The sequence below is a fragment of the Larus michahellis genome, chromosome 7, assembly GCF_964199755.1.
Source record: "Larus michahellis chromosome 7, bLarMic1.1, whole genome shotgun sequence".
In the NCBI taxonomy this organism is placed as follows: Eukaryota; Metazoa; Chordata; class Aves; order Charadriiformes; family Laridae; genus Larus; species Larus michahellis.
The window spans coordinates 31,001,795-31,020,071 of record NC_133902.1 but is presented as its reverse complement, the minus strand read 5'-3'; the positions used below and the strand labels follow the sequence as shown (position 1 = coordinate 31,020,071).

Here is an 18,277-nt window from a genome sequence, read left to right as displayed (position 1 = left end):
CTTTCTAATGCACCCCAGGAGACCATTGGCCACCTTGGCCCCAAAGGCACATTGCTGGCTCATTTCCTTTTGGTTCATTAGAATGTGTTTGTGAGCCATCAGTTCAGTAACCTTTCTTATAGACGCTTGTTGGAACACTACATGAGCACATTGAAATTGATTGGTAACATGTCATTTGCATGATTAACAATTTTGTGTGTGGTTTTTCTTTTTAGGGTGGATGACGTTCCTCCAGGAATATCACTGCTTCCTGATAACATTCTTCAGGTCCTCAGGCTCCAGCTGCTACAGTGTGTCCAGAAAATGTCAGATGGACTAGAAGAGCAGCAGCAGGCTCTGTCACTTTTACTTGTGAAATTCTTTATCATCCTTTGCAGGTATTTGTTCTGATTGTTACCTCAGCGAGGCTATTGTTTTATTTAAGGCATCTTGATGCAGCCTATAAACATAGATGCTAATGACAAGTACAATGTGATTTGACACTTTCCAATAGAAACAGAGAAATGCCACTTCCACAATCTTGAAAATAAAGGAAGAGGGAATAAAAGAGAGAGGGGAGCAGTGCAATCATTTTTGCAATAATGTTTGACACAAGAAATAGAAGGGGATTAGACACTAAATTCATTGTAATTATATCAGATATATCAATGGTAATTCAAGATATTGTGTACCTGGTATAAGAAATACTTTTAAAATAAAAGGCACACTCTAACAGGTGTTGGATATGAGATAACTCAAGAGAGAATTGTACAGGAAGAACTGTTTCACATTCTTAACGTGCTTATAATTCTATAAACAGCTTAGGAAACTTACTTATTACACTATTAATGCAGATAGATTCCTTCTGAAACTTGCGCCTTATTTTGTAATTCTTTTGAAGCAGGTGAATAAACTGTTTTTAAGGATCTATTCCTCAGTATTTTTTCAGTCTTCTATTGCAAACTGCATTAAGAGAGGAAGGGGATAAAATATAATAGGGAATCTCTTTTTCTGAGGAGTATTTGAAGCAGCTTTATTTGAGTCCTTTGACTCTCCTTCCCCTTGAAAAAATACAAAGGGCTGTAGAGCAGTGTTTAAGTATCCTGGAATATTAAATATAAACCGAGTAGGTGGCGGTAATGTGTTTCTGAATTACAAACTGTTGTTGGTCTTACTTAACTGCTTAAAAGTTCTCCTTACGTCATCACTTCAGTATCTGATCTTTGTGACTAGTCCTCAAGACTGAGAAATAACATATGCACACTATTTCTTTGTTACTATTGTTTTATTTATGTTCTAAAATAATTTATTAGATACTTGTTTTCCTTGGGAGAATTTAAAGTGAATAAATGCTTCTAGGTAATATGGTTGCTAAAGTTTTGGAAAGTGTATGCACTAGTAATGTGGGAGAAGTGGAAGTTATTGTCTTTGTTATCAGATGCCATTTCTGAGCTTTCTATTTAAAGTGTCCTGGGAATCTGCTTAACCTCTGAAACCCCAAATTCCAGATAGAATTCGCCTACAGCATAGTGACTCGGGCCTTTCTTTTCCTTCCTGTTAGGAGAAAACTTGTGAGCTCTGTTACTGTGACAGAAACAAACATTTGAGTACATGCAGTCTTTTGGAGAGTATTTTTGTAATGCTGATATACTTTTGTATGATTATAGACAGAATGCTAAAACAAACATTGTTTGAACTAGCCTCAAATGGTACACTGTGTACATTTCTGTGGTTTTTATGTTGTCTTCATAGAAATTTGGCTAATGTGGAGGAGATTGGGATGTGTTCATACATTAACCATGTTATCACCATGACTACGTTATACATTCAACAGGTATGTGGTTAACAATTCTCATCTGTTATTTTTTCCATCCATTACTTCCTGCTCGTGCTTATGTGATCTGATTTTTTTCAATAATAGTGTTGTGTGGGGAACAATTTGTGGGCTCAGAACTGTTCTGGAGGAGATCAAGATTAATTTTCAACTTCGAGAAATCTTCTGACCACAGCTTTCTTTTTTTCCTCAGTTAAAAAGCAAAACAAAAGAAAAAGAAGTGGCAGATCAGACCCCCATAGAAGAATTTGTGAGACATGCATTGGCTTTTTGTGAAAGTCTCTATGATCCATATCGAAACTGGAGGCAGCGAATTTCAGGGTATGTGTGGAACTAGGACAGAACTATAAATACTGTGGTTTACGATGACTTTAGATAAGCAATATATAGAATTTCTGCCAGAACTACTACTGCCCGATACCAAACTAAAATGAAAAGTAGTTACATGTATATTCTTCTGCTGTTTCATTTTACAACTGTTAGAATTGATAGCCTTGAGCACTTGGTACTGTGTTTTACCATTGTTTTTTTCCTCGAAAATGCACTCTTTAGAATAGCATTAATGAAATAGTTTTTCTACCAAAGTTAACATCAAGAAGCAGGTGTGCCTGAAACTGAACTTTGGTGCTACCAAGGTTGTCAAACTACTAATATATCCTGTTACATTTAGTGGAAAGCTGAGGGCTTTTTAAAAGGTGGGAAGTGTAGAGAGCCAGGGAACCGGCTTTCCGAGAAGCTTAACTTCTGTCATTCTATGCACAGGCCCTGTTCTTTGAACGTGCTAGTGATTCACTTTATCTGCTATAACTGGCAGACTAGCTGGTGGCTTAGTTACAATAAGCAAGTACTAAATAACAGATTACTGTTTGTTGTTTGGTTTTTTTTTTAACTAAACCATATTGTAAAATGTTAAGGTATTTCTAGGAGCAGAACAGTGAATACAAGATTAGCTGTGATTCATTTTTTCAGGATGAAATACTACTTTACTGATTTTTTTAATATTGTAGGCAAAAGGCAAATCCTGATTTTTCGCAGTATTTTCTACTCTGAAGTCATAAATTAATAAATAAGTAATAAACAAAGGTACCATATCTAATTTCTTTGGTGTATCTTTTTTACTGTAATTGCAGACGTTTTCTTAGTGCAGTTGAAAAGAGCAGACAGAAGTACAAACCAGCTTCCCTCACTGTTGAGTTTGTCCCTTTCTTTTACCGTAAGTATTATCATGACATGTTTAAAAACAGTCATTTTTGGAGGAGTGAATATAGTGATTCCCAGTTCCTTTCCTATAAGAATGCTGATAAATGTAAAAGCCCCTTGCTTTCTGAGGCTGAATGAAGCAGGTTGCTTTGGTTTGCTTGTTTTTTAACTCTGAGCATCACCGTCTTGCGATTCTTACTCATCTTTGAAAGCCTCATTTTTTTCAGACTTTATTTCAGTGTCTAATGTGTTTTAATAGGTTTGGTTCTGTGAATTGCCAACTTTCCCATTTATTAGGGTACATATAGTGGTTGCACTAAGGTCTCTGTAGCAACTGTAATGATAAGTCGCATGGAAAAATAATCTTAGGAAAGTGTTCATGCATTTTTGTCTCTTAATATGATTTAACAGCTAGAAAGAAGTAAACTCTATGCCATCGAACTAGCAAATGCTCTGTGGAGTGCAGTTTGGGAAACTGCTGTTTTGTGTCTGGTTAAGTCATTAAATATCATAATGGCTACTTTGGAATTCATGTGTTCTTACCATTACAGATCGGCTGTGTGGAAAAGGAGGACTTATGTGGCCATGTTCTGTACTTAAATCTTGGGGAGGTGGGATGCCCAGCTAGTTTGCCAGTTTAGCACACCAAAGTGCTAGTGCCAACAGAATTGAAGCAGCAGGAATATGCTGGAGATATGAATGAAATCAGCCCTTTTTGCAGCTGCTAACTCAGCTTTAATTGAAAATAAAAAAGGAAGGTTTTATTCCCAGAGTGGTAGCATTTATAGTCACATAGTGCTCCTGTTCCTCGAGTTTCCTTCTTTGTGTATGTAAAATAGGCTAGTTGCCAAAAAGTCTGAAGAGCTGATGCCAGTAAAATGCCATTGTCTTTGTGCCAGGGCACTGGGAACCCACTGTAAAGGCTGCTACTGCGGAATGTCATCTGCAGGTTCTCTCCTCCCCATTCAGTGCATTGTGCTCTGGTTCCTCCCAAATCTGTTAAATATTATATACTGTGATTGAGCTACAAGTGTATGAATTATCTGGGAGACACTCATCTGCTGGTTGGTCAAGTGGCAAGAAAGACAGAACAAGAAATTGCTGAGCGTGTGCTTTAGACATTCTACCATGGCAGCACTAATTTGAGTCTTTTTTCAGTCTACCCAGACTAATGATTTATTCACAATCTGCTAGGTACTGCTCTTTTGAATTTGCCTGAGGTTCTGCAAAAGATTCAGAGGCTAAAAAGCCAAGGGAGTGGTGAGACTAGCAGACTTAACAGTGTGATCATCTAAGCCTTGTTTCCTTTGAAGACTAGATTTAAAAAATAGCCATGCAATTTTCTTTTAAAAAAGGCTTATACATTCAGTGTATAGTCAGAAATCTTACTTACCAGTAATTGGTAATAGTCTTAAAGGTTATATGATGATTATTATAATGAATATAAGATTCTTGCATCTTCAGTTTCTATTGTTTGTTTACAATCTCAGTTTTTACAAACCTAAGTCATTATCGTTTTTTTTCTCATAAAGTAATTGGAAGTTTTATGATGGTCAGTTCCAAATAATCCTTTGCAGTTTGTTACAGCTACTTTGAGTCTAGTGTTATTGCTATAGCAACAATATCCAGGTTATATCTATTGCTAAGATGAGTTCCTGAAGCTGTTTATAACTAATTTATGTCAGATATGGCATGAGAAGGGATGCAGGATAATTGTCTTTAAAGAGATTACTGCTAGAAAAGTTACAGACCTGCACAGGCTTCCCTGGGAAGTTTGGCTTAAAGGGAGCAATTTCAGGGACTGTTTTTCTGAGCTACCTGCACTGCATCTGGCATTAGATTTTCTGTGCCAGAATTTCTCTAACCTTTGTCATGTTTGATAACTGCTTGCGTGTTAGCATGTCCTTCTGTTTCTCATTAGCATGGACTAAATGGGCTTTTATTTTACGTTATGGATCAGGTCAACAGTAGTTGTATGTCTATAGTTCTGTCAGCCTGCGTGAAAAGTTTTATGCAAGCTGAAGGTCTGGCCCTGTGAGTTCCTGATAAATGTGGTCTTGTCATGTTACTTCGATAATGTTGGAATTGATGTGTTTGCGGCTGATTTATGTAAAAGGAAGTGGAGATTATATAGTTGAATTTTTTTTTTAAATTTGGATGGTGACAGGGAGTAGAGGAGCTTTTTTCATTATTTCATTTGGTGGGGTTTTTTGAGTGGAAAACCTTTGTATAATTTATATGACTGAAGTAAGGAATCCTTCTCCTTCGTATTTACGCTGATCAGAATGCTTTCAAGAAAGTGAACATCTCAAGGAGAGCCTAAAATGTTGCCTGCTGCATCTCTTTGGAGCTATTGTGGCTGGTGGTCAGGTAAGGATGTTCTAAACTCTTTTCAGTTGCTGGAGCCTCCAAAGGTCTGTTCATTGTTTAAGGCTTGTAAATACCCCATAACCCATAAATGAGAAGGGCCTTTATAGCTTGGAAGCTGCTAAAAAATTTTGAAAGAATGCAAAGAAAAGAGAATGTTGATCATCAGCAAAGCCAACATCCGCTCTCTTGGCTGACTTCTGTAATGTCCTGCTTAGCCTGGTCACAAGCAAATGTGCTGCAGCTTGAATGCAGCTCCCTAGAGAAGGCAGGGAGTCCCTGACAAGGTTTCTCAAAGTTCTCTATGAGACTGGGCTCTTTCCCCAGATTTAAGGTCGCCCTGAGCCTATGCAGTCAGACCCCCAGGAAGAGAGGTGAGGGAAACGCACTGAGGGCCCAGACAGACATTTGCTAATTATTATGTTCTTTTCAAAAATTTTAAGGTATTACTAATCTCATGATCTAAAATGAAAATTCAAGTGAAGGTTTACCTAGAATTAGCAGTTTATCAAGGCTACCCTATAAGAATTTTATAACGTGCATTTAAATTATATTTACTTTTCCCTATAAGTGTTCTCTTTGGAACAAGAAAACCTAGTTAAGTGAACAAGATGGGATACATTTCATCTGTAGCCATCAATATAATCTGAGTAGACTATTTCATATTTATTTAACATGGCATTAACAGACATAATAATGCATGTTGCATGATTCAGATAAATCAAACGTGTTCAAATCAGCAGTTTCTATCTGAGTTTGTTTATTTATTTATTATTATTTTTTCCTTAATCATTTTTTTCCCCCATGGGTTTCAGAGGAATGCTCTTCAAGCAGTATCTCCTGCCACCATGGAAGTCTTGATGCGTGTTTTAGCAGACTGTGACAACTGGGATGACAGGAACCCTGAGGAAGTGAGCAGGAAGGCAGAACTGACCCTGAAGTGCCTGACAGAAGTTGTCCATATCCTTCTAACCAGCAGTTCTGACCAGCGGCAAGTGGAGACAAGTACAATATTGGAGAACTATTTCAAGTTACTTAATTCAGACCATTCAGCTTTACCTAATCCAAGGCGATGCAGGCAGTGGGAGAGCAGGTTCATAGCACTACAGATCCAAATGCTGAGTGAGTACCCTATTGTGCGGTTCCTTTAAATACTTCTTGGTAATAACTCCGAAGCAAGTCATGATTGAACTATGATAGTAATGTAACTGAATGTTCTACCAAAATATGTTCACTTGGCTAAACAATCAAAAAACTTCAAACATTTCTTCATTGACATTACTTTACATGTATTCTTGTTTAATCATTCACTACACCATTCAGTGTGTCAAGGTTCATGGACTGCCAGTCTCTGTTAAAAAAGCCCCAGACTTTTGCTAGGCAACAGCTGACACTCATCAGCAGCTTAATAATTGCATAAGACGAGTCTGTAATAAAATATCCATGTGGTGGCTGTTTTGTGACAGTTCGCTTTTCAAATGTCATTATTATAAACATTGGCCAAAGCTGATGGGCTTGAAACGGGTGTAAGTCATTAGATAAGAATTCAGGATTTGGAGTTTTTTCCACTTTGATGTTCAGAATGGGAAATATAAATAAAGGTATTTCATTTCCTAATTTTCCAAGAAAACTGAAGAATAGTACTGAGGCAATGAAGAATGCTTACAGTATAAGGCTGCTGTAGAATGCAGAGTAATTGCTTGATAAGGAAGCAAATGTTTGTGCGCTTTAAGTGAAAGGCATGCTGCTTATGTACTCGCAAATGGCAATTACTTTAAACAGGGCCCCAAAGCAATCAAAGATATTTGGTAGCTGAATTTTTCTTCACATATAGTAGGTTACATGATAATTTTTACAGGATCAAAATGTTTAGCTTTAGGCCTAGTGCTCTGTGCTTAAAATGCACAGCTTATAGTTTGTTGTATAATTTTTTTCCCCGTGTTTATTATGTAATGTGCAGAAAAAATGCTTGATAGATTTGGGAAGTGTTTTGTCTTTGATGCCAGTTCTGTTTTAATTTTATAGATACCATCACAGCCATGTTAGACTGCACAGATAGGCCTGTTCTGCAGGCAATTTTCCTTAACAGTAACTGCTTTGAGCATCTCATTCGACTGTTGCAGAACTGCAAGGTAAATTTTCCCTTATCAGCATATTTTTAACAAAACCTGTCTTGTAATATTGCAGGTATATTAATTACCTTTATATCTTCCTTCTGAATTAGATGCAATTTTATAGTATCTGCATACTGGAAGTAAAACTTTGGATTGGTTAGAGCCACTAATGCCATGAAAGATCCAAGTTGCTGTAAAACCTTTTTATTTCTAATGAAGTAGAGGTGTTTCTTGTCTGTCTTGTGGTTAAAGCAACGAATGCTTATTTTGAGTCCTGAGCAAAATACCTTTACAGACCCTGCTCAGTTTCTAAAAATCTGTTAAGGTTGTTACTGGGATCAATCATATCCTTCCCCCCTCCCCCCCTTTTGTTTTGTTTTGGTTTTTAATATTCTGTCACTGGATTGCTAGGAAGTCACTTACAACTGCTGCCAGATGGAGGTCTGAATTCTGATTTCGGAGGCACATTTTTCCATTTAAAAAAACCTTGCTGGTGTGCCTTTGTAAATGTTTCAAAATATTTGAGTCTTGTATTGCTGACATAGATCATGAGCTGAAGCTGTTACAAATGTTCTTCAATTGTTCTTCTCCTTCTACACAGGATTTAGTGTTTACGTAGTTGTTAGTGTTTTCACCTCAGTCCCTGATGGTCATAATTTGCAAGCTAGTGTCTTCCTTTGATTGCTTTGTAGATTTTATTTTTCTCTATGCAAAAGAACATCAGTATGATGTAACTCTGTGGTATATTTTATTTCTCTTTTTGTGATATGTTGGTGGTGTGGTTATTTTGAGCTCTGCTAAGGCTAGATAATTTAATGCTAGCTACAGTGTGCAATTTGATTCAAATCCGTTTAGATTTTGGATTAGAACATATTTCAGTACAGTGATATATTAAAAATAAATGTGTTTGGGTTATGTCTTAACTGTAGTCATAATCAGTGGCAGAATGCCAACTGACAAGTGTTTTGAATAGTGTTTGTAGTTTTTTTTTATCTCCTCCTGAAAATACATTGTTTGACCTTTCCATTCTCCTCCTCTGTTTGGGAATCCGTGCCTATTTTTGTACTGACCTTGTGCTGTATAAGAAATTTCTTTTTTAGCTTCTTCTTAAATCATCAAGCAGTGTAATGTTTACCTGTTCATAGGGTATCTAGCTGTGTTCCTGCTCTCATATAAACAAGGGTGGAATTTAAGAAATCAGGAACAGCCACTCTGTTTTGGCAGCTTGCTCCTGTTATTTTTATTCTGCCTGTAGGTATGTCATAAGATATGCTCTTTTGAGGGTTTTTTCCTGTGATACAGTCTCACATATTACTGTGATTGATTGGATATCTGTCCTGCCAGTTTGCTACATTGGGGTGTTTTTAGCCTTTCACAGTCAAAATACCCCCAAGAATGAGGGTGGGGAGAGGGTGGAGTCTGGGAAGGTGTTGTATATTTGTATTTTCCAATACACTGTATCTCCATTCTTTTTCAAGGCCAAATAGCAAAGATTAATTTAGCTGTGGAATTAGGATTTTGCCTTATTAGCTGGGGGTGGAGACCCTATTTCTAGATCTTTTTTTCTTTACCTGTGAAAATCTTGCTACTGGGCTCACCAGCAAGCTGCATGAAGCACGTTCGGCAGCTCTGCGGGTAGCAGGAGACTCCATACACATATCTGAAACTCAGGAAACTATTGAATCTTCAGCAAATTTGAAGTGCAAGAAATTTCCATGGGAAGGAGGGGTAAAGAAAATCTATACCACTATTTTTGCTATAGATATACCAAAGAATTTTGGATATTCAAGGCCATACTTATAGTCATACTTCTTAGTCATTTGCAGTTCAACAATCTTCTAAAATTTAAATCTTTTTTTCATATTTGCTGGTTTTAAGGTTTATGGACAAACTATCTTCCCTTAACTATGCTCTAGGGTTAGAGATCTGCACAAAAGCTTTTCAAAACTGCTCAGTTAATTTTTGATGATCTGAATGTTGCTTTTTGCCTGTGACATCCAAAATGAGGGACTGTACTTTAGAGGTATCAGGAGGTGCTTATTCTATACTGAGAGTCGTTTAACAGGCTGCTTTGTCAGTCCTGAATCTTTTCTCATCTATTAAACTCTCTTAGAAGTCAGACTTTGAGCAAAGCACAATAAACTCTAGCGGTATGCCAGGTTAAAAAAAAAAAAAAAAAGAATTACTTTCTAAACAGATTGTAAATAGAAGAATTAAAACCATACGGACATTGTGATATAAGTCTATTTTTCCATTTTCCTTGTGTTACCAGAACTGAAGTAACCAATATGAAAAATTTGTTGTTTTGCGGTTTTTTTGCATGTCTGCATTTGCTTCTGTTTAATGTTCTTATTTCTATTTGTTAGTATTATAACACTCTGATGCATATTATAGTCATTCTGCAGCTTTAAGTGCTCTTAACTGTGATGTACCTTTCAAAATGACTTGTGCTTCTAACTATGTGCTTTCACGCCTGTGTAAGTCAAAGTATTATCTTGAGTGTTGTCCTTCTGTTTACCCTAATTTATGGAAGTTGATTTCTCAGGTGGTTCCTCTTCAGAGAGACTACCTAGCAGATAATGGAACAAAATGTATGAGGAAAAAAAAAAGACAAATGCTTAGTTTTTGCTCACTAAAGGAAAGCATTTTTCCTTTTTTTTTTTTTTTTTTTTTTTTTTTTTTTTTTTTTTAATTTTAAGGCACTTTTAAAGTTCGGGGTTTTTTTTTAACAGCTCAACAGAATCTAAAAACAGAAGATAAATTTTAGTCGTGATTAGGTTACAGCTAAACTTTGCACACAAAGCAACTGCAATCAGTTATGAAGATATTTGGATGAGCTTTAAACTTGCAAATTGAGGAACTGACTAGGAATCCAGCTACTATACACAAAGCAGTTTCTTAGCTGAAGATGCAGTATAGGTGTGGGTTTGATTTAAAGCTATTGGCAAGCTATCTGATTCCTAGGATGATGGCAGAGATATTTTACCTTCTTCCTGTCCTAGAGACTGTATCCCCCAGAAATTCTGCTGCTGTTGCTGTTCGAAGATTAAAATATTCTGTCTAGGTATCTTCAGCCTTCACCTAGGATGAAACCTAAGTGGAAAATGGTGAAACATCTGCATCCGTTTCTTTGCTAATGCCCCACCGTTGTCCTTATTTCTTACAAGTAAATTTTTGAGAACCTCCTGTCATGTTGCGTATTGTAAATGAAATCACGGTTACTAATTCAGTGACTAGTATAATCTAGATAGATCTGTTTCCTTGTCTCAATGATTACATATTTTCATTTAGTTCTGCGGGTGGGCGGGGGGAAGCAATTACTATTTAGCAAAAATACAATGTAATCTTTTAATCTTTGGTATTGTAACAATTAACAGAAGAGTAATATTAATGGAAGATTTGTGTCTCACCACCAGTGTGAGAACTTCTTTTTTTTTTTTTTTTTTGAATGTGAAATACAAATCCAAGGCAGCCTCCACAGGTTTGGCTGCAGGTAACTGTTTAATGCAATTATTTCCATTATTCTTGTCTCTGTTTCTAACAGCTGTTTTTAAATGCTAACAATAAAGTGGCAGACAAGAGTGAGAAAGACCTTGCCAACAAATTACTGACAGAAATGAATGAGGACCAGGTACCTACCTAACCTGTATTTGCTTCAGTTGAAGTCAAGACACAATCACAGGAAAATTGATTCCTGTGCTTCACCTTAACCATCCTCTTTAAGCTTTCTGCAGCAAGATGAACTTGTGTTGTTGCACCCATCAGTATTTCCTGTCTCTGGAAAATAAGCTTTCTGAATAACAGATTCAGTTCAACCTCAGTTTTACTAGTCTGCTTCAAATTGCAGATATTTGCAATAGATTGAGCCTCAGTTATGCTTCTTTTAAGGAAAAGGTGAAGTACATGAATGGAATCCAAATAAATTCTATCAACCTGGTGGTGATTCTTTTTTCTCCTCCTTTTCCTCTTTTTTGCTTCTTTGTCTCAGCACTTTGGTGTTTTGGATTCTGGGGCCTTGTTTGTCAATCTCAATGGTTGTATTTGATGTCCTGATTCTTTGCTTGTCATCAAGAACAGATGTTCACAAAACAATGGACAGGCTGAATCAGGGAGGTAGGAATAGCCTGTTGCTTTAATTTTTCCCAAAATACTGTGGAAAGTTAAAAATGCAAATTTTTGTTGTATTAATTTTATAGTAGAATGATTTGTTCTGATTAAAAATGTAAAGAAATTCTAAATACAAGGTACGGTAATCTACAAATTGTGATTCTAACTAATAGCTTTGGCTTTTTTAGAAACTCAGTGCAACACTCTAACCGCATGTAAATGTTTCTTCGCATCTAACCACCATCTTCTGATTCTTGACATTTCGTTTTCAAAATATGTCTGATATGCATATAATAATTCAGAGATGATGAAACAGAGTATGACTGGTGCACAGTTTTGCTAATTAGGTTTACTGATGGATGTGGAATAGTGCTTCAAAGTTTTTGTTCTTAAAACAAGCATGGAAATATCAATATCAATATAAACAAGAATTATAGGAATAGAAACTCAAAAGGTGATGATCAATGCGATGAGGCTATGGGTGAGGCAGCCACCTTACTGTGCTGGTGTGACTTATCTCTTATAATTTGTGTGTGTGTGTTGCACTGGCATGTAGGGACTTGGATGGAAAAGAAAACACTTTATATGAACTGCAGGTGCCTGATTGTCCAGCAGCACACACACATACTGCAAGAAGTTTCATAATTTGTTTTCCTCCCTCCCTCTTGAGGTTGTCCATTAGCCGCATGAGGAAAACCTGTTTGTCCATCAGAATATTTGAAGTGCAATGTGTGTTGTGAATGCTTCTCTCCTCTTGAAGTATGTGGCTAGTTGTCTACTGTTCTGTGATTCCTTGTAGGTCATGGGGTTACGAAATCTTGACTGGTGGGGACATGATTTCTGAAGCATGTTAGCAAACTCTTGGTGTCCCTCCTGGCAGGAGGGTACAGTACAGATTTTGGAGCTGAACTGTCTTTGCGCATTTGTATATAACTTCTGTACCTGCTACTTTTAGGTGTTTCAGGGACACCTAGACCGCTTGGCAGTATCAACCATTCAAGCCCTCACAGCAGTTATGCACAAGTCTCCAGCTGCTAAGGTAACAGTATATATACAGAGGTCTGTTTGCAGTAGGTTTTTCAATTTTGTTTCCAGTTAGTGTTTTTATCACAATATCTTGATGAATCTTGCTAATGAAGATGAGCAGACTGTGGTCACGCATTCCTGCCAGATAGGAATACCTGTTTAGCATCCCTTATCCCTTTTTATGTGTCTAATGGCTGGACACTGAACCATCTTTCTATCAAAACTGGAAGATCAGAGTGTTAATGGCAGTTGGAACCTTTGTAAAAGTAGTACGTTGTTACTTGTCCCATGAATATGTGAGGTAGAATTAATGGGCATTTGCAGGAATTTTCAGGCAGGAGTCTGTGTTGTAGTTTTATCATGTCTTTAAACTAGGCCAGGACGGTATTGCGGTCCAAATGATGTTCTTGCCGTTCCCCCGACCTTCGTTTGTAGTTATTCTTGTGATTTGATAAATGGATAGGTTGTGGTTAGTTTGTGAATCTGACTGGAAGCTATGCCTACAGAAAAATAGTGTATTTATTCTTAGATTGGTGAGTTCATTGGATTCGCCCCGTGGTTGAATGATTCGCTAGTCTTGGCACAGGGAAAGGGATGTGGCTGCACAGTGGAGACCAAATAAAGAGTGGGAGTCGTCTGATTTGGTTGCTACTTGCAATACAGTCTGAGTGAGAAATGACAGGGTCAGTTACACTCCTTCAGAGCATTTCTTGGGGGGCTTATTTCTCCACTGACTCTGGAAAGCCTGGGAAGAGTTGTATGTCGGAGGTGGGAACTGGCTGTGATTCACAAAGGGTCAGTAAAGTTTTCAATTGTACTTCCAATGCAACATTTGGTTTTTTCTTTCCATATTTACTTATGCAGTCATCTTGCTTCTGCTGACAGATTTGTACTTAAAGGAAAAAAAAATAAGTTAATTTCAGTGCAGCGTACAGCTGGCAGAAGAGTATCCATTCTGTGTGATGTGTTGGCTGTTTACTAACTAAACCATAAATGGATGCTACAGTTTGGATTTTATTGCTTTTTTTTCTTCATTTAGAATCAATTAGTTTTCAAAAAAAGTTCCTTGAAACATTTTTCTAATTTTTGAAGTGTTTAGGATGGGTGGTTTGTAATCAAGCTGGTCTAGGAAAATCTTTCACTCAAAAATTAATATCTGAATACTTCTCAATGTAATCACTTCATTTCATGCTATAGTTTGCATTAAAAAATTAAGCTATTAGTATTTTGTGATAGAATTAACATTTTTATTATACCAAAGCAATTATATTCTTGTTATAGGTAATTATTAAAATATAACTGACCTATTATTTGTTTATCTGCATGCTGCAGTGAGATCTTTCTCATCTGCAGCATGCTAGAGATACCACAATGGACACGTTATCAAAAAGAGATTTCTAGCCTGTAAATAATTATTCTTGCATTCTAATTATTTTGTGTCTAGTGTTATGTTAAATTAGAACCTGCTGCAATTTTTGTCCATTTTATTTGTTAGTGAGACTGGGATTTTTATCCTCAGGAGGTCTTCAAGGAGAGGATTGGTTATGCACACATATATGAGGTACTAAAATCGCTGGGTCAGCCCTCACGGGAATTGCTGGAAGAACTCATGAATATGGTGAGATGTGCTTGCTTTGAATGCTAAAATGCTTACATCTTTTCAACAGTACCTCTAGCCCTATTTTATTGTATTTCATGTCTGAGTTCTCTGTTGTTTTTCAGGCTGTTGAAGGTGACCACATGGCTGTTGGGATACTAGGCATTAGTAATGTCCAGCCCTTATTGCTGCTTATCCAGTGGCTTCCAGAACTAGATTCACATGACCTGCAGATTTTCATCTCAAATTGGTTGAGGCGAATCTGCTGTATTAACAGACAGAGTCGTGCCACGTGTGTCAATGCGAACATGGTCATCCGTATCATTGAGACACTAAATTCCCACTCCGCGCTCCATTGTACTTGTGCAGAGAACCTGATTGCCATTCTAGGCTCTTTGGGGAGCCAGTCAATGGGCTCGGAAGAGCTGCTTCAGCTAATACGGCTCCTGAGGACTGAGGAACCCAAACGAGCTCACCCCTATGTTGTTCCAGTGATGCGAGCCATTCTAGCAATGGCCCGGAAGCAGGGCATGGCTAGTGCCTTGCAGTATTTCAACTTGTACCACAGCATGTCCGGAATTGCTGTTCCATCCATTCATAAGTGGCCAGGCTCTGCATTTTCTTTCAACGCTTGGCTCTGCCTTGACCAGGACCGGGTGGACCCTAGCACGACTAGCAAAAGTGGCAAGAGGAAGCAACTCTATAGGTATAGTTACTATAACTACTTCAACAGCACAAATCTCGGTCAACTGTTCCCTGTGGCATATGGTACCCTATGACATGTGGTACTTCTGCTTGTCTTCGTAAAATGCAATATATAGCGCATAGTTTGTGAAAGGGAGCAGTTTCATCTGTCACCAGAGCCAGGCTGTTTTACAGAAATAAGCATGTAGTTTCTCACTTATAATGCTTTCTTGTCTACAGTTGCAATATCTATAACTCCAAATTGTGTTAAGGTTCATAGCTTAAACAAGCAAACAAAAAAACAACCAAAAAAAAACCAGGAAAAAACTGAAACACCCCCCCAAAACCAAACAGCCTTCCCACTGTTTCCTGTAAAGGTAATGGGAGTGTGCTGAAAAGAACACCTTCATTTGCTTAAATCATAGGCATTGACATGGACGGTTCTTGGTATAATTTAATTTTCTGGGTGCTAGCATTCAGCAGCAAACAAAATGCAGAATGGGGTAATACTAGTCAAAGAATCTCTTGCTCCCTTCAGTCCGTTTTACCGCACTGCAGTTTCAGGGGAAATGTTGAAGAATGATATTCTAGTTGTAACAGTTAGTATTTTCCAAACCCCCGTGTTTTAGAGTGCTACTTCTGTTTGTTAATAGGCATGGCGGCAGGTGGAGACCCCTTGGATTTCTGTGGCTGCCCTGTGTATTTGTACAGCACAGCCCTGATTAACTGCCACAACACTGTTTCCAGAGTTTGTCACTGTGTCCCACTAAAGATCTTAAGTAGACTGTAGTTCTAGAAAACTGGGGTGAAATTGCACTACAAAGTAAAAAAGCTGCAATTGGATTTCAATGTGATGCTATTATACCAATAACTGACTGGTTTTTTATCATTTTTTTGTACAATTTTGAAGACACTTATTCTAGTTTTGGAACGCTAAAACAGTAGTTTATTGAAATACAAAAAAGAAGAAATGTTTAAAATTCCAGTTTGACCTTCAAATGTTAAACACACAACTGAATTAAAATCATCAAAAATTGATCTAGCTGCTATGTTTTACAGTGTTTAATTATAAGATAGGTTATGTCTACTGAGGTTGTCTGTAATATTCATGGTCTCTGTGTTTGTGTATTTGTGTTTTATATTGATAGATGCTGATATTTGATAGTACATTAGTTAATGCATCCACTTGGAATAATGGTGCCTAAGGGTGTGTAGCAGGTTTTGATAGCAGTTCGCAATTTGTATATTATGTTTTTGTATTTGAGTGCTTAAAAAATGAAAGGTTTCTCAATATCAGCAGCTTTACCGGGGGCTGACAGACACAATTTAATTGATAGAAAACAGCACAGGTTGCAGACCACTGTCTTCTTTATTACAGTATTGTAGCTTTCAGGGACTGCAGTGGGCAGGACTTAGCAACAGAACCAGCTTAAGCTGTGTGGGTCAAACTGAAGCATTACTTGTTGTGACCAAGGTTATGCTTTCATGCAAAAGGCTACAAACTGCTTTGAGAGCTTTGTGGATCACCTTTGGCCTCCATGTTCTGTGCCTTGGGGTCCCGTCCTTGAGGCAGTTCTTCATCTTTGTTTTTTTTTTTGAAACAAAGAGTAACAGCCAGTCAAATAGTAAATACTGGACCAGTGACAAATGGCTTAGGTTGGTTCTGTCCTTAGTGAATGTACTGCTAGGTGATTTCCAATAGTTTTGATGAAGTAAGTCCTTGATTGTGTGTTTTGTTGTCTTTTTCTGTAGCTTTTTTACAGGAAGTGGTATGGGGTTTGAAGCATTTATTACGTACTCTGGGGTATTGGTGGTTGCAGTTTGCACAAAGAGGGAATATGCAACAGTGATGCTGCCTGACCATTGTTTTTTTGACTCTCTCTGGGTAAGATCTGATACTGAAAACCACTTTGTTTGGGATAGTGATGTTAGCTCAGAAGTCAAAGTTCACTTTTTTGATTGTTTTACAAGTAGTCTATTTTATCATATTTGAGTAATTCATTGCATAAGAACAGATCTAATCTCAAATAATGGAGGCAAATTTCCGTGTAGATTAGTGGTTAATTGAGCTAAAGTATGCCTGTGTTGTTAGACATTTCTTATTGACAGTCTGGTCACAGCATTGTGCTTAGAGATATTTTTTTTTTAACATGCAGATTTTTTTATATTCAATTATAATAAGCATAGGTAGCTGTAATACTATGTGAATGAATAAAATGTGCTACTGTGTTTCTGCGTTGCCTTTTTCTGTTCCCATACTTAAGGACTGATGTGCATTATCATGAAAGAGCTGTATCTCTTCCCTTCAAAAATCTATTTACATTTAAACTACTTTAAAATGGAAGCAGCTGATAGGTGGTCTTATGTTCTTGTTAATGCTTTAGATTTATTTTCTTAAGTGGTTTGCTCACCAGATTAGTAGAGATGAAGTTAAGTATTTCCATACAGTTATTTCACTGCTTTTTAATAATGACTTAATTATTTTATATTGCTTAACCAGCACAACATAACTATTGTTCACATGCCTGGAAAGAGGCCCTTTGGTCAGAGCCTTGTGTACATCTACGTCAATGGACAGCAGAAAGTCTCTGCCCCACTTCGATTCCCTGCCATGAATGAAGTAAGTTCACTTTCTGACTCATACCCTTGTCCTGATGAGCTCTCATAGAACAATGAGAACCTAGCTGGCTTTTTTTAATTTGGTAATTGTGTAAGAGTTTAATATAGCTTAGCCTATTGCTAATAAGCTTCTGTTCAACTTTGGACAGTGTCCAGAGTATCAATTTCAAGTATAACTAACCATTAATTAATGCTTGTTTAGTCATCTCAGTTTGAAAACAAACAAAAAACTCCCAGATAACCTTGATTTGACTGTGAGGTTTTCCCCAACATAATTACCTGAGCATACTGACACAATTTATGATGAGTAAATCATAATAAATCACACCTCTGCCAGTAGGACTGGTGCGACAGTAGGCAAAGAACAATATTCGCTGTTGTTTTCAGCAGTAACTTTTTTAACTTGTATTTTCTGTATGTTCCCTTAATATGCTAATCTTGTACCTGCTCTGTTAGCTGGATAAGCAGTTTACACGCAGGTAATCTAACCGTTCCAAATGTGTACACATTTAGCTTAATAAAAAACACTAGCCATCAAAATTAAGTACGTGTCATGCTTAGTTTTCTTTGTAAGCATTGTCCGTTCTTTTTGTGGAAGAACTCCGTTTCAAACATTCTTCCCTCTTTTGTAAGTCCTAATTTGATATTTGTTAAATATGTTGAGCAAACACTTAAATTGGACACAGTAAAATCAGTGCAACACTTAAAAAATGAGAGTAAATGTAACATCCATTGCAAGATAAAATCAGA

The 18,277-nt window shown here is 37.2% G+C and overlaps 1 protein-coding gene across 9 annotated transcripts in view; it reads left to right on the top strand.

Moving 5' to 3' along the window:
• Positions 1 to 18,277, top strand: part of NBEAL1 (neurobeachin like 1) — an 86,074-nt gene that overhangs the window by 25,521 nt on the left and 42,276 nt on the right. For 7 of the 9 annotated variants that reach the window (XR_012588333.1, XR_012588334.1, XM_074594744.1 and 4 more), the window contains exons 4-16: positions 216 to 377; positions 1,732 to 1,813; positions 2,007 to 2,134; positions 2,944 to 3,026; positions 5,298 to 5,383; positions 6,196 to 6,502; positions 7,406 to 7,512; positions 11,039 to 11,125; positions 12,557 to 12,640; positions 14,147 to 14,245; positions 14,350 to 14,930; positions 16,661 to 16,793; positions 17,409 to 17,528. Coding sequence is in view for 7 of the 9 variants with exons in the window: in XM_074594744.1 (XP_074450845.1) it covers positions 216 to 377; positions 1,732 to 1,813; positions 2,007 to 2,134; positions 2,944 to 3,026; positions 5,298 to 5,383; positions 6,196 to 6,502; positions 7,406 to 7,512; positions 11,039 to 11,125; positions 12,557 to 12,640; positions 14,147 to 14,245; positions 14,350 to 14,930; positions 16,661 to 16,793; positions 17,409 to 17,528 (2,059 nt within the window). In the remaining 2 variants the exon portion in view is untranslated. Of the gene's footprint in view, positions 1 to 215; positions 378 to 1,731; positions 1,814 to 2,006; positions 2,135 to 2,943; positions 3,027 to 5,297; positions 5,384 to 6,195; positions 6,503 to 7,405; positions 7,513 to 11,038; positions 11,126 to 12,556; positions 12,641 to 14,146; positions 14,246 to 14,349; positions 14,931 to 16,660; positions 16,794 to 17,408; positions 17,529 to 18,277 lie in introns of those variants that run through there. The other 2 variants (XM_074594745.1, XM_074594746.1) reach the window with 2 other exon arrangements.